The sequence below is a fragment of the Delphinus delphis genome, chromosome 11 (genome assembly GCF_949987515.2).
Source record: "Delphinus delphis chromosome 11, mDelDel1.2, whole genome shotgun sequence".
Lineage (NCBI taxonomy): Eukaryota > Metazoa > Chordata > Mammalia > Artiodactyla > Delphinidae > Delphinus > Delphinus delphis.
In genome coordinates this window covers 100,463,748-100,477,102 of record NC_082693.1, presented here as the reverse complement: position 1 = coordinate 100,477,102, position 13,355 = coordinate 100,463,748, and the positions used below count along the sequence as shown (strand labels likewise).

The window sequence follows — 13,355 nt, the reverse complement described above, 5'->3', positions numbered from 1 at the left end:
GCGTGGAGGCACTAGCATTTTAACCGTGCGACGTCCTGATAGGAAAGCCCTCCAGAGAACTGTCCGGATACCCCTCCCCGAACCACAAGGCTTCAGGCAACGGGTGTGCTTTAAAACTGCCTTCCTCAACGCTCAGTTAAAATCAGATGTGAGGCAGGTCTTGGAAAACTAGCAACGCCCTGCCCCCCGATGTCACCCAGGGACCTGACAGCAGGAGACCACGGCCTAGCCCGGCTCCAGCCGACTTGTTCACGGTCCGGTCAAGCAGGCCAGGAAGACTCCGCCGTCACCTCATCATCGGTGGATTTTAGTAACAAGTTCGTAAGCTCAGAGACGTTCGCAATGTTGGTACTGACCTTCCTAAACATCAGGGGAAACCCTCCGAATAGAACTTAGGAGAAAGCGGCCCATCACAGGCCGTCAGCAAGGGCACCGGGAGAGCCTGCCCGGCTGTATTAATCAGCCCCTCTTGCTGGACATTCAAGACACCAAGACAAGGCAGGTGGGGACAACTTGCGGAAGGGAGTGTCCTGAAAAGTTCAGGGCCCTGGCTACCCCGCTCCCATCTCTGCAGGGACTCGATGCTGTCTGTCCTTTTGGAAAACCATTCCGGAGCCATCAGTAAAGCAGGGGTGCTGTGCTTGGGGCCCTGCCCTGGAGAGGCCCATGCCGTGGACCCAGCACGACTGTGACCACAACAGCGAGGGTCTGCGGTGAGTCCACAGCCCCAGACCCGGGGGCACAGAGAGGGGCCGTGAGAACGGGGCCACACACACCCTTCCCAGCCCTCCTCCAGCTCATGCCTGGGCCTCCCGGGGGAGAAAGGAGACCCTCGCAGGGCCCCCGGCTCTGTCCCCATCCAGGCCCACGACATCCTCCCACCTGCGGACACCACTCACAGTGCACGGGCCCGGTGGCCCGTCAGGCTCCGCCGGCCGCCCTGCTAGAACTGTCAGGGCCTGTGGGCCCGGGTCAGAGGGAAAGGGCCTCCTTCATGCGGCGAGTGTTTACGTGCGCCTGTGAGATGTATCCATCCCCTCTCTCCAGCCACAGCCCCGGATCCCTGGGAGGATTCGCGGGGTCAGAACGGCGAGGTCAGCAGAGTGCAGCCCTCCGAGGGGCGGCTGTCTCCCCCTGCCCCGCCCCGCCCTGGGCACCCCAGGCACCCCCTTCTCTGGAGAGATGAGTCTGGACCACAGGGGTGTTCGGGCGGCCAGAGCATCTCCTGAGCACACTCAGCTGCTGGACCTGGCAGCCAGGGCAGAGGATCTGAGCGCAGGCGAACAGGCCAGGGGGAACCCACGGCTGGGGCAGGAGGCAGGCCCCGGGCGAGGATGCCCCTCGGATCAATCCGTGCGTTTCCTCCCCAGCAGCTCCCCATATGCAGAATGTGAGCCTGTCCTGCGGGGGGTGGGGGGCGGCCCCAGGATGGAGGCCGAGCAAACCAGGCAGGGGCTGGAGGGGGGGGGCGGGGTCTTTCTTTTCTAGTCTCTGTTGAAGCAGAGTTGCTGTACAGGGCTGTAAACGTGGCAAAGTGGCTGCGTCATGCGTACCCATCTATCCCCTCCGTTTCCGACTCTGTTCCCATACAGGCCATTACAGAGTACTGAGTGGAGCTCCCTGTGCCCTACAGCAGGGCCTTATTAGCTACCTGCTTTACGTATGGCAGTGTGTGTATGTCAGTGTCCCAATCTCCCAGTTTACCCTCCCCCTGACCCCTCTGGTAGCCATAAGTTTGCTGTCCACATCTGTGACTCTGTTTCAACAGTGTGGTCTCGAGAGTTCACGGTCGCTCTGAACGTCCGGAGGGTGGGTGCAAGGCCAGGCTGTGGCCAAGGGGCTGGCAATGGGGGTAGGCCTGAGTCCTGGAAGCTCTGGAGCCAGGGACGCCCTAGGCGTTGGGGAGGAGGTCAGAGGGAATGTGGCACCAAAAGAAGGGGTCTTAGGAAGCCCGTGGGCGGGGAAGGTGAGGCTGGCCCTTCCGGGCTGTTCCCCTGCCAGGACCCCAAGTGTGAGTCCCCAGCTGTCCTCCACCCTCACCCCGCGCGGGGCGACCGGCACACCCACCGCCTGCCCACCCGCTGACCTCCCCCAGCCCTGTCTGCCGTGGGCGCCCTGAGGTGCCGTGGCAGGTGGCTCCGGGATGTGGGAGGATGTCAGCCTGGGGAGGGACCACGGGAGGCGGAACCCAGCCCCCGAGTTCACTGCCAGCCGGGTCCCAGGGACTCACTGCTCAACTGGCAAGGTCCTTGCAGGCCCGCTCGGTGTCAGGGAGTGTCCTGATAGGTTCGCCCTCCGGCTCAGCCGCGGTGGAAGCGGGCACAGCAGCAAACCTTCCGCAGTCCCTGCTCTGCATGGAGGGCCCCCCACCCCGCGGACGAGGCCACACGCTCCCTGTGCTCAGGGACACCTGGTCATCAGGCCCAGCCCACCGGGCACCAGGCGGCCCGAGCAACCCACGCCCTCTTTGCAAGTGCACTCGAGGTGTCCGTCCAGCGATATTGCAACTTCCTTGTGTGAACTACAGCGAAGTCTCACTGGTCCTTCAGCCCAAGGATCCCAAGTCCAGGCGAGCGGACGCTGCCCTCTGTCACCCTGGGATGAGCGGGTCCTGGGATCGCAGGTCGGATCCCTGCAAAGTGCCAGACTCACTCCCTTCTGATCCTCGTGGCGTCTGGGGCCTGGAAAGACCATTAGCGCCATCACCCTCTGGTGCAGAGACAGAGGCCCCAAACCAGAAGGGATGCGTGTCTGTGGCGTGTGTACACACGTGCGTGCACAAAACCAGGGACACGGCACGAAGGGCCGGGGAAGTGGAAGCAGCCGGCACAGGGAGGGGAGCCCTGAGCTCTGTCCGCTCCTGCTCTCCAGTGCGTGGTCCCCAGGCCTGTAACCTCCAGGGAAGCCGCCAGGCCACACCTGTGCATCCCACTTCTCTGGTTAAAAAGGAGCCGGTGAGGAAAAGCTCTAGGGATAGTCAAGTCCCCAACCACCCCATCCCCGTGCTGCCCTGGGCTCCCCACCTGGGGTCTCCCGGGACTAGGACTCTGGCGGGGCCGTCAGTGGCTTTGGCTCACGACACGCGAGTCTGGGACTGAAAAGCAACCTGCAGGCCGGGGCTGGGGGCTGCGGGGAGACCCGCACAAGCGTGCGTGTGCGCGTGCGTGCGTGTGCAGGAGTGCTGCCTGATACGGTGGGATGTGCATCTTCACGAGCTGCGCCCACATACACAGCAGCACATCCCTGCCGCCCCACGGTCACAGATGGCACGAGGAAGGCGCTGGGGTAGGGCTCCCGAAGGAAGGCGGCAACAGGCTGCCCAGGGACTAGAACACGCTGCCTGTTGGGGAGGGGGGTGGGCAGGGGCACATCCTGAGGCATAGGGGGTCTGCATGCTCCCCCTGCCAGCACAGCCTGGCTGACCCCGGGCACCATCCCCGTGCAGGGGCTCCTAGGGCCCAGCCAGGGCCCAGTGACAAGGCTGGCGGGCACAGGCCGGAACAGAAAGAGCCTGGCGCAGCCCCGTCGGGGATACAGGCAGCAGGCTCTGGCGTCCCCCAAAAAGGCCTGAGTAAAGGCGGCTTCCAGGCAGCCAAGGTCCCGCCAAGGGCAGCCGAACTTTTGGAGGGAATGGCGTTTATGAATTTGTTCCAATGGGCTCTAGACAGAAATCTCCCAAATCATGCCTCTTGAAAAGGTGAGCATCGTCAAGCCAGTGCGTAGATGACGGACACGTAGTGGGCGGGCTGCCCTGTCCCCGTTGGGTCAGGAATGTTTTATTGCCTCTAAATGGCTTGATCACCACCAGCAATAAAGTTACGTGTGAGCTATGGAGAAATCAGGACGTGGAGAAGAATCTGAGACCAACCTCAAGCCCGAAGGCTGGTTCTAAGCTCTGCAGACAGAAGCGTGGGGAGACGCTGTCCCCACCCAGCAGACAGCCTTTCCCTCAGCCCAGCCGGTCTGGGCACGACTGGGGAGACGCACCTGCCAGAGAAGGCGACCGGCTGAACGTCCTCCCACCCCTGTGTTGGCTGTTCAGCTACAGACGCGGTCATGAGGTTGTCACGCTGCTGGCACTAAGCCCCAGGACCAGAGTCCCGACTCAACGAAACCAGGAAATGCCAGAACAAGCCTGTGGACTGCGGACCCACAAACTAAGTCAGAGGCCCCAGGGATGGGGGGATTCTACCCCCAGGGGACACACAACAAGGGCTTGGTTATCACCCGGGGGGGGGTGGAGACTACTGGCACCGAGTGGGTGGTGGCCAGGGATGTTGCCCAACACCCCACCATGAGGAAAGTTCACGCTGGAGAGCAACCTGGTCCAAACGTCCACAGTGCTCCGGGGAAGAAACCCCAGGGATGTCATGAGAAAGCAAGTATTCAAGGAAAATAAGGATGGAGTAGAAGCTAAGGAAAGGAGGTGAGGCTGCTGGGGGGGTCTGGAGAGCTCTCCACTCTGGCAGTGTGAAAGGTCCACCAAGGACGCTTTGAAAACAGTGAACGTTTCGTCGAGATTCCACACAGTTTTCTTTCTTCTCCTTTTCAATCAGACGGTGTTAGAACCAGATTTGATACTCCGGATCCAACAACTTCAATTTTCACAAGACATCTCTCCGGCCCCGCCCCCAGTCCTTTGGCCACACCCAGACCCTCAGCCCCACCCCTAGCCCTTAGGCCTTGCCCCCAGACCTTCGGGGCACCCCAAGTCCTTATGGTCCAGACCTTCAGCCCCGCCCCGGGCACAGCTCACTGCCCAGGGCGCCAGGATCAACGAGTGTTTTCTCAGAGAATGGGGCAGTCACTGCCCGAAGGCCCAGAGCCGTGCCAGCCGGCATCCAGGTGAACACACAGAGCGCTGGAGAGGGAAAGGAAGCGGTGCATTCAGGGGAGGCTTCCTGGAGGAGGAGTTCTCCACCACTGGGGGCAGGGCATGTTCTGGAGACCAGTCCAGCTCAGGGTTCCCTCGCTGCATTCAGTAGAACTGTGGGGGAGTTGCTGTGCGAGGGACCCCGCGGACAGTGGGGTATCGAAGTGAGTAATACCAGGGCATGCAGGAGAGAACGGGCACACGCATCACATTCCCATGAAGGGAGCCCTGGGGTGCCGGCCCCGGGCCGAACTCTGCCAGCCAGCACAGAGGATGGAGAGGGCCACCGGGGCAGGAAAGACGGGCTTTAGTGAGGCCCTGAGTGACGTGAGCGGGGAGGCGGCGAGACGGGGAGGAGAGGACTGGTGCCGGCTCCGTTCTAAGGGAAGCCACGCGTGGGGATCTCCCGTCGGCCAGCCTGGAGGCAGAGGGGCCACCAAGGACGATGCTGATGTATGCAGGAGGGACTCGGGTGACGGTGGGGAAGACAGGATGGAGGATGGCTAGGTGTGTTTTGGAGAAGGACTCACAGGAGGCTGGGCACAGACACAGAGCTGGAGGCTGCCCTGCCATGCAGAGGCCCTGGCGAAGGCCAGGCAGGGCAAGAGGAGGCTCCAGGGCTGGAAGGGGATTCAGGGCCAGACCCTGGGCCGAGAGTTTGGGGCAGGCGGTGACCTGCGAGAAGGCAGCCAGGACCCCAGCAGAACAGGGTGCCGGGCCCAGCTGGGGGCCCCGTCCTCTATTGCCTTTGCTTTGTGCTAACCGTCCAGCACCCCCACACTGGGACGCAAGCGGTCTTGCCCATCTCTGTGTCCCCAGGCTTCCTAATTCCTCATCACACGAACGAGCTGAGGCACAGACGCCAGGGGCCGGCTCTGCACCGCTCTGGCCTCCAGCACACTTAGAAGGGGGGCCAGGTCCCCAGGTGGGACCCCGCAGAGGCCAGCCCCTCCACGGGGGAGGCCGACTCCACAGCAGGTGACACACCAGGGCCCAGGACGGGGAGGCGGGAACATCGGAAGATGAGTGGGGTCTTCCCCAGGGGACATCTCACCAAGCAGCCACTGTCCCACCGGGCCTAGACCCACCATTCCCGAGGACGCCGCAGGCACGCCAACTTGGAGCTGGGCCTCCCGAGAGCCACGAGGACCAGGGGATGCCGGAGGAGTCCCGCCGGCCTAGTTGGAGACAAAAGTGATTCCACACTCGACTCCTGCCAGCCATTGGAATAAATAAGTAAACGTTACAAAGCCTGCAGGAGCCCTCCACCACGTCTGCAGGGTGAAGGAGAGACGGGGCGACTTGCCCAGATCTGCCGCCAGCTGCCGCCGGCTCGTGCTGCCTGCTGGGAGCTTCAGTTAGCACCACGCCAGGGCCCAGATACGGAAACCGTGGGGAGGGGGACGTGGAAGGAGGAGCAGGCCATTGCTGGACGCTTCCGCAGAAGCCGTGGGAGCCCCGGGGCAGCCCGGGCAGCCGGAGCTCGGCTCTGGGGTTCACGGATGGCGTGCAAGGTTGCCTGCAGAAAGGGACACCACCAGGCACTCTCAGCCCCGTGTGCCAGCCCCGGCCCCTGAGAGGACAGCCAGTGACCATCCCCCAAACAAATAAAGTCCAGCAGATCCAGCGGCCAGCCCCCTCTGCCACCAGCATCCGACTGATCCCCTGTCACGCAGGAACCCTGACCCACATCCTCCTTGTCAACCCATCTCCTCCCCAACGCTCAGCGGGCACCCACGGCTCTGGGTGACAGGTGGCGTTCTGTAGAGGTCATTAACTCCAGAGCACCACATTTTAATGCAAAAATGAGCCCTTGTAAATCAGCGCAGCTGCGAAGCTATATAAAGAAATGGGGATGTTAATGTTTTGCTTTTCTTCCCGTTTCTCGTGCCACATTATCATAACATTTTCCCGTAATCACACCCATAAAAGTCACCTGAAAATACTTCATGCCACAAAAGCTGATCTCCATATCTCCTCCCGGGGGATGTCAAGTGGCAGGTCTTGAGCGAGAAATTCCAGGGTGGAATTCAGCCCAGACGCCTGGTACCGAAGACCCGGCCAGCTGAGTTACAGCACACAGCCCCCGTTTGGGAGGCGCTATCCTCTGGCCTCGCTGCAAAGAGTGAGTTGCCAGGGGAGTCCTGGAGGGCGTGGCCCCTGTTGGCGGTGTCTGGGCTGCGGGTGGGGGGGGGGAGGGGTGTGGGGCTGGGGGGGGGCACCAATCAGTCCGTCTGGCTTCCAGGGGCATAACCTCCCCCAGCTCCCCGATCCCTGGGCGTGGAGTTCCACCAACACAAATCCCACAGACGGGCAACCTATCTCCTTATGTTGTTGAAAGAAACACACAGCACATCTTCTCCGGCCAGAAATTCATCAAAGAAAAACACAGTAGGAGAAAAAAAAAAAGATGAGAAATAAACTTCTGAATGTCATCACTTCATTCAGTTTCCAGTATTTCCAATTTCACCTCTTGGAAAACCCCAGAAATCAAATTTGAACAGCAGGAAAGTGGCATATTCTGATCTCTCCTAAATATGCAATAAATTGTATTTATAAGGAAAATGCAGCATCAGAAAGCCTGCACTTCTTTAGTATTCTAATGGATTAAAAAACAATTCAGAAGTTGTTTGTAATTTCTTCTCATAGTTGCATGAGGTCTATGGCATGAGAGTTAACTTAAAGCTACCATTCAATTTTGATGAGATTTATTTGAAAAAAAAACAAGTCGAAAACAGTCACATTGCCTCTCGCACCCTACTCCCTGGTACTTTCAAATATAAGACTTTCCTCCCACCCACCGTTTACATGCCAGGAGCAGCTGTCCACCAAGCCCGTCCAAAGAGGAGACAGGCAATCTACGTGAACGCACAGCCTTCTCGGACTTCGAAATAAGCACCGCGCACGGTGTCAAGTCACGGCTTAGCGTCCTAAGGCCGCCACTAGCTCATCATTCTCTCCACCTCCCTCATGGTTTATTACAGCCAGTATGTTGTAAGCCAGCACAGCAGACTGCATCTTCGGGGTCTCGGGGTTGAGCGCAGCACACAGGCAAACCACTATGGTTTCGCCAGAGCTGTCCCACTCCATCCAAGAACCAGGTCCAGGCAGAACTCTCCTCTCCAGATACGCTAGGGGGAAGACGATCTAACTCAGCGCTTTCCAAGCCATGAGAACAGAGGTTTCCCCAGACCGGAGTGAAGGAGAGTTTCAATTCTCTCATCGGAGCTCATCCCCTCCCCAAGATAAGTCTTTACCAAGCGTCCATCCCTGCTGTAATGGGAACGTACACAGAGATGGAGTCTGCATCTCTAAAGAAAGCCATCAAGGGCCCCCTTCCTCTTTCTGTGTCTCCTGTCAATTGTTCCCCAATAGGAGAAAAATGACAAGGCTGTGTCACTATAGCAACTAACTTAATTGGTGGACTGCAGGTCTTTCTCCAGCCAGAGGGTGGAGCCCATCTCCTTAAATATGAATCTCAGCGGCGGCAAGGAAGGGAGGGCTTTCACGGGGCCAAGAACAGGAGAACACCCCTAACCCAAAACGACGCCGAGAAAGATTCCAGTTTGCTTCTAGCGGCGCCAGAAAGTGAACACCTTTTGTGCTGCAGAGAAATGCACAGATTTAACAGGCAGGATAACTGAATCCTGTATGACACTTACCAGTCTCCCTAACTAATGACACAAATAGATCTGCTCCAAAACACAAAAACATTTTGGGTAATAAAAATCCTTACCGATAACAGAAACAATTTACAGACATGGGTGCTATAACTATTCTTCTTCATCCCAGATATACTGGAAAAGAGAATGAAATCACAGGGACTGTTCCATTTGCATTTATTTGCTTTATATCAATTCTAAAAAAAAGAAGTTCTTTTTTCTCTAGGGCTGATGTTCCAAGCTATCGATTATTATTATGTCTAGTTTGCATTTTAGTGTTTTCATTCCTCCAAGTGCATATGTCTACTTTGTATATTAGTGAAATGTTTTAATTTCTCCAAGTGCCTTTCTGGTGTAATGGGGTGTGTCCAAAAACGTTATCTTATTGTCAGTTATTCCGTTCCATGGAGGTGGAAACAACCATAAAAATGTGGTTAACCCAAGCTTCGGCTATTAATGATTTCCGCCATTCTGGATTAGATGGTTTTTTTTTTTTTTTTACCAAATGTCGTCGTCCTGGTGGAAGAGCTATTTCCAGTATGCCAGGGAGGCCTCCGCAAAGCAGCCCGAGTGTCCAATGGGATCTCGGGTTCCACCAAGTGTCTGAGCAGCGGGCAGGCCCGGACCGCCACCTGGAGCAGGCAGCAGTCTGGCAAAGGTGTGAGTGTCAGGACAGACATAGCGGGTCCCCCTTCATGTTCAGGAGGTGCTGGGTGGGGGGGGGGGCGTGGAGTGAGCAGAGACTGCACACAGAAGGTGAGAAAGGAAGGCCCTGGCCGGCGCACCTGGGGTGGGAAGTGTTGAAGCCACAGGGCAGGGCGGAGGTGTCATGTACTTAACAACAATTAGCAGTTGCTCCTCTCTGTACCCGGAGGGCTGCCTCCCCAGCCAGCCTGTTGTTGCCGGGTTCTCGCCTTGGCACCAACGATGTTGTCCCCAGAGCCGGGGAGGGACAGCAGCCTGGGGACTTGGGGCACAACAACCCCCTTCCCAAACACTGCTGGATGAGCCCCCCTCCCGTGCTGCCACCAGGAAGTGTATTTAAATGACACCTCCTGGGTGAGCCCCGAGTTCACCTGCCTTTCACCTGTTCCCCATGGCCAAGGAAGCCGGCTGAGGCTCTTCTCTGGAACCCTGGGAACGCTGCCCCAGGGCCCCGAGATGGCCGCGAGGAGCTGGGGAGAGGGCACAGACCTCGCTCAAACCCCCAGAACAGCCCCCTTCCAGGCAGCCAGCGCAGGAACGCATTCGGAGGGGCAGGCAGGGTGCAGCCGGGATGGCGGTGCCAGTCTGGGCAGTCGGGCTTGCGGCCCCACGGGGAACCTTCCCGCTCGGAGACCCCTCCCCACGCGTCCCCACGCGTCGCCAGCAACTGCAGCGAAATGCACAACCCGGCTGAGACCAGCAGCACGACTCCTGCTCTGAGCACCGGGTTTCCCCCGCCATTCGGGGAGGATGAGGGGGGGCTGGGCTGTCCCAGGACTCCGCGACCGCGCGCGCCCCGCGTCTCCATGGCCCGCCGCGGTCCCATTTTGGAGAGAGCGAAGGCTCGGGCTGGGAGCTAGGTGGCCGAGGGCTGCGAGGTGGTGACGGGGAGCGAGGCTCCGCGCCGGCCTCTCTCTCTCTCTCCCTCTCCCTCTCTCTCTCTCTCAATTTTTTTTTTTTTTTTTTTTTGTAAAGAATCCACATTTTTCCATCGCCCATGGCAATTCTCCATGACAGGTGTTCCTCAGCGCCCGTCCTTTCCTCCCGCTGGGATAGGAAGGGACCCGGACCCTGTGCCAGGCGGTCGGCCGGGGAGCCCACCTGCCCGCGCCATCCCGGCCCGGAGCCTGTGCCCGGGACGCTGACCACTCCCCACCCATCCAACCAGCCGCGAACCCGTGTCCGGAGCATTGACCATCCACCCCCACCGCAGTCCCTAGGCTGTGCCCAGCGTCCCACCAGCCTCCATTCCCCCAGCCCCCAGCCTGTGCCCCGGGCGCAGCACCCCCGACACACCCAGGCAGACCCCGACCCTGCTCCCGGTCCCCCAGCCCCCAGCCTGTGCCCCGGGCGCCCGCCAGCCCGCGCCACCCCAGCCCCGAGCCCGTGGCCCCGCGCCAGACCCACTGGTTCACCGGCTCGGGTCCTCGGACCCTACTCGCGAAATGCCGGTGGAAGCGGCGAGCCCTCTCCGGGCACCCCAGCCCTCACTTATCTTTTTTAGGAAAGCGCCGGCGAGCCTGCTTCCCGGGAAGGCAGAAGCTCCAGCCGCGCGACCTAGCCCGAGCCCCGCTCCTGCCCCAGGCGCCCCGCTCCGGACTCGGCCGCCGCGTCCCCCGCCGGAGTGTCGCCAGAGGAAAGCTCAGGGCAAGGTGCTCCACCGACAGCCCAGGCAGCGCTGCCCGCCCGCCCCGGACCTGCCGCCGCCTCCGGAGCGCGCGGCTCGGCTCGGCCGGGAAGCCGCCGGCTCGGCTCGGATCGCGGGCCTGGGCCGGGAGTGGCGGCGGCACGCCGGGCAGCCGCGGGCATCGCCGCGCAGGGACGCGCCGCGCCACCCGGGGCCTGGTGCCCGGGCCCTGCCCCGGAGTCGGAGGAGGGAGGCTCAGCGGTGGCGCCGGCCTCCGAAGTGCCGGCCCCTCGCCCTCCCGGCCCAGCGCAGGACCGGCGGGGACCCGGGGGACGGCGCGCCCCGAGCTCGCAACTCCTCACGGACTCCGGGCGGCCCGCGGGGCGCCCCGCCGGAGCCGCGGCCCGGGAACGGGGAACGGGCGCCGGGGCCGGGACCGGAGGGCCGGCCGAGGACCCGGGCCGCGCGGTACTCACTGCAGTAGGCGATGAGCAGGCTGGCCAGGATCATGAACGCCCAAAAAGTTGAGGACATGCTGGGCAGAGCGGTCGCATCTTGCCGGCTGCTGGTCCTGGGCGATGGCGCCATTGAAGCCGCGGCGCCCGCGCGGGGGGCAGCAGCGCGTCTCAGCAGCCGGCCCTGCCCGCGCCCCCGCGCCGGCCTCCACGTGCGGGCCCCGCGCGCGCCATCCTCCACCACCGCCGCCGCCGCCGCCGCCGCCGCCGCGCCCGGGCTCCGGCCCACAGCGCCCTGCGCCGGCCCGCCCCGCGCCGCGCGCGCCCGCGCCCGCCGAGCCCGGGGACGCCGGCCCTGCCGCTCTGGGCGTCGCTGCGCGCCCCGGCTCGGCGCGCCGGCCACCAATGCGAGGGGCGCCCCCGGTGCGCGTGCCCGGCGCCGCGGGGGCCCCGCGGGGGCCCAGGTGCTGGCTGGGGAGGCCGGCGGCGGCCGAGCGGACGAAGCGCCGGAACCGCGCCTCTGGATGGCGACAGAGACGGCCCGGCGCGCCCGCGGCCTGGGCATCTCGCGGGGGGGACGGGCCGGCCAGCGTGAAGTTTGTGTACTGGGGCTGTGTGGTCCGCAGGCCCGTGGCGCCCGCATCCTTTCCCCGCCCCTGCCTACAACGCTGGGTCCCAGACCTTGCCTGGGCTGGGGTTACCAGAGTTTATTCCAAGTATAGGGGGCTTTGGACCCTTTACGCGGATGGGCCTTGTCATCCCTGTTCTGGGTTTTTTGTTGGCGTCCTCAAACCCCTGGAGAGCACAGCCTTGGACCCGCGCAGAGTCAGCTGAGCACCCAGGAAAGGCTGCTCCTTTCCCCAGGCCGGGCACTGTCAGGCCAGGACACACGTCCCAGGAGCCCTGTCCTCGGCCCCTCTGCAGTGCCTCCACCTCTGCCTACTGTCCTGGCCTCGGTGAGCGGTCTCCGTGCGCACCATTCACAAGGCTCCAGTCTTGTGTCTCTAAATTCCCCACCCGGGACTGGTCTCCTGTGTTAATGCCGAGGATGGAGAAAGTGCGTCCTCTGAGGTCACTTTCCCCATCCCCACTCCTCCCTCTCCTGTCCCCTCGGCAAGACAGCTCCCAAGTCCAGGGGCTGACCAGATGGTCCAGCTACCCGGGGAGGCTCTGACCCTGCGGTGCCCAGACACACCGTCCGCCTGAGCACTGCCTCCCTGCCGGCTCGTGGACACGCCATAGAAACGCATCCTTCCCAATTCAGGGGTTCTTCCGGATTCTGCGTGAGGACGGGGAGCTGGGGACCCATGAGGTACTGTTGGAGCTGAGGACCCTTTCTCGGGAGCCGCTAGAGGGCCTGAGCGCTGATTGAATAGCTGGGAGAAGCAGAGATGGAAGAAGTTCACTCACGTCCCTCCTTTTGCCTGAGTCCTGGCTGGGGAGGCCCCTGAGGAACCAGGGAGACTGGCGTGAGGGAGTGAGGGGACAGCTCTCCCAGGAGCACGCACACGTGCACATCACACACATGTGCACACCGCATATACACACACACACAACATACATGCATGTACGCGTGCGCACGCGCACACGCACACACACACACACACACACACACACACACAGTGGGGGAAGCGAGCGCGCAGAGAGCAGAAGACGCAGGCCAGGTGGTCTGTCTGGACCCAGGGGTCGGCTCCGTGGGCGCCTTGGCCAGGGGCTCGGGCAGGGCTGGTGTTGTAATATGGTTGTATCTAGGCTGATTTTCTTCATACATTTTCTGGTCCTGTTTAATTACAGTCCTCTGACTTCCCGTCTCAGTGTCTTCCCAGCTGCGGCTGCCCGTCTCCCGTGGCTGGCAGGGAGGTGCTGCAGAACCTGGACCCCTGAGAACTGGGGGGGGTGGGAGGGCAAGAGGGCAGGACCCCTTGTCTCCTCTGCCTCTGGCTCAGGGAGGGGCGCCTCAACCGGAGTACATGGAGCCGCCCTGGATGCCTGCATCGCCTTCACAATTCATTCATTTGATTTCATCCTGTTAA

General features: G+C 61.6%; 1 protein-coding gene across 1 annotated transcript in view; it reads right to left on the bottom strand.

Moving 5' to 3' along the window:
- Positions 1 to 11,567, bottom strand: part of TAFA5 (TAFA chemokine like family member 5) — a 192,281-nt gene extending 180,714 nt beyond the window's left edge. Inside the window, exon 1 of the mRNA XM_060024017.1 lies at positions 11,344 to 11,567. Coding sequence (XP_059880000.1) covers positions 11,344 to 11,455 — 112 coding nt within the window. The 5' untranslated portion in view covers positions 11,456 to 11,567. The remainder of the gene's footprint in view (positions 1 to 11,343) is intronic.
- Between the last annotated feature and the right edge of the window lie 1,788 nt (positions 11,568 to 13,355).